Here is a 2500-nt window from a genome sequence, read left to right as displayed (position 1 = left end):
TGGATCACTGTGTTATTTTATTGTCCTATGAGTAATGAGTGAGTGATGATAACAATTGCAGTCATAATTACTATAATTTCAGTAATATTAAGCAAAATAGGTTTCATCCAACATCCAAAACCTAGATGGCACCACTTTTTTCAAGCACCAGCAAGAGAGCCTTGAGTGGCACCCATATACGGTCTCTAGCAAGCACTATCTTTATAGAGCGATGGCAAGTTACCAACCTCTTGCTCAAAAGTATCACCAATGAAGGATGTGTAGTGTCTACAATGTGCCCCCGTACCAGTAAGAATTCCTCACAATCATAAGTATAGGTTTCCTTCCTCTTCCCTACCTCTTCATGTTATTTTCAATGTGGATGGTTATATGTTTTATATTCATTCATGACAGCACACGAATACAAAAAAATAAAGTTACCTTTTGTCCTTCCATAGAACAGCAGCTTCTACTTCTATCACACTAAGTATAAAGAAAAAAATGAGCTAATTTGGACCCTATACTATAATTTTAGTCAATTGCTACATTGACAGAGTCTGCAACATGTCACATCAAGTCTGTCAATACAAAAAAACACAAAAAAATGACAAACACAAAAATGGCTCTAGTTTTACAATGAGTGATTGAAAGAGAGTGAGAAAAGTCAAGGTATGTTGCATGAAGCTGCCTTGTTCTGTAATAAAAACTCCCCTGGAGTCTGGGCAAGCAAATCTATCCCCCGTCCGCATTGGGATTAAACATCCTATTTTCAACATTATTGCTATGCCCAGTGCATGCTGTCTAGAAATATTCATTTGTCTAGATGCTTAAATTTCTTGGCTTGGGTGACCCATTTGTTTGTGCCCCCAGATTAAGAACCACTGACTTACAGTGTTTCAGGCATGTTTGCCACCTGGCATTGTTGTCCAACTCACTCCCTCACTTCATAGCTGTGTTTCTTACTTTAAAGGTTATCATTCATGCAAGAATTATACCTACAAATGTGGAAAGAAGGACTAAAAGCTCAGAAATGCTGTGGGAAAAGAAAATATGAGCACTAGTGAATTGCTTTTAGAATTTATTTTTCAGTGGCGCATTTCATGAATTTTAATATGTTTATATCGTACCCTTATCATTTGTGCCATCATCTCCATTTTCATATTTGATAGTGGGGTTCTCATAGAATAATAATATTATTTTTATTAATCTTACATGGCCATACTTTGATAATGATAAAATAACTATTACTACTAAAGTCCAGTCTGTATTAACAACAATAATAACATCTCTTTCTATTATTATTATTGTTATTGTTATTATTATTATTGTCATCATTATTATTATCATTATCATATCATATCATCATTATTGATAATATTATCATAATGGAAAATTATCTATTTACCAAAGACGGCTTACTCATCACTGTTTCTTTCTTTCACAGCCATTGGTGGAATTATCAAGTGACTTCAACTGCCATCATGGATGAATCAGCTTTGGAAGCAAAACTGGAAAGCGACACAATTGAATTCATTGCTGTTAAGGAAGAGAACATTGAGAGTGAGGAGGATTTCCAGGGATTAAATGAAGAGACTACTGTCTATATAAAGATTGAAAATGAGGTGAATGTAAATTGTGAAAGCCTAGCAACTGAAGAACTTGGTGATGGTGCAGTTGAAAGTGAGTCAGATGTTTTGGTGAGTGAAGATGAAGATCCATTGTTATTATCAGAGCCATTTGCAGTTGAGGATTGTGGGAGCATGTGCTGGGCAGAGGACAATCAGGCGGTGAACAAAGAAAGGAAAAAAGTGAATTCAAAAGAGGGTTCAGTATGTCAAGTGTGTGGCAAGATATTCTCTGACAAGACTAAGCTTTTACGTCACATGAGAGCGCACACCAGAGAGAAGATTTATAACTGTGAAGTATGCATCAAGGTGTTCTCTAGTGAAAATAGTCTATTGAAACACATGACCATACATGCAAAAGATAAGCCATATATTTGTGAAATATGCGGCAGTGCTTTCTCTGGGAAATATACACTAGTGCAGCATATGAGAGTACATACAGACAAGAATCCATATAACTGTAAGGAGTGCAGCAAGACGTTTTCTCAGAAACAGCATCTAGTGCAGCACATGAGAGTACATACTAGGGAGAAGCCTTATAGCTGTGAGATTTGCAGCAAGGCATTCTCTCAAAAACATCATCAAGTTGACCACATGAGAGTACATACAAAGGAGAAGGCTTTTACTTGTGATGTATGTAGCAAGCTATTCGCTTGGAAGTGTGATCTAGTTGTGCATATGGGGCTGCATAGCAAAGAAAAGCCTTTTAAGTGTGAGGTGTGCAGTAAATCATTTGGTATAAAAAGTTACCTGGTAAATCACATGAGAGTACATACTAAGGAGAAGCCCTATAGATGTGAAACATGCAGTAAGGCTTTCTCTCGGAAACATCACCTGGTGAAACACACAAAACTACATACAAAGGAAAAGCAGCCTAACTAGAGACATTCTCTTGT

General features: G+C 36.6%; 1 protein-coding gene across 1 annotated transcript in view; it reads left to right on the top strand.

The window, feature by feature from the left end:
- The window catches only part of LOC122260372 (uncharacterized), a 27065-nt gene that overhangs the window by 783 nt on the left and 23782 nt on the right, over window positions 1-2500 (top strand). Inside the window, exons 2-3 of the mRNA XM_086556148.1 lie at window positions 126-288; window positions 1424-2483. Of these exons, the coding sequence (XP_086412274.1) occupies window positions 257-288; window positions 1424-2483 (1092 nt within the window). The 5' untranslated portion in view covers window positions 126-256. The remainder of the gene's footprint in view (window positions 1-125; window positions 289-1423; window positions 2484-2500) is intronic.

Source organism: Penaeus japonicus, unplaced genomic scaffold, assembly GCF_977035675.1.
Source record: "Penaeus japonicus unplaced genomic scaffold, GWHDUDI00000001_assembly GWHDUDI00000032, whole genome shotgun sequence".
NCBI classification, from domain to species: domain Eukaryota; kingdom Metazoa; phylum Arthropoda; class Malacostraca; order Decapoda; family Penaeidae; genus Penaeus; species Penaeus japonicus.
This window is presented reverse-complemented; position numbering and strand designations above follow the sequence as displayed.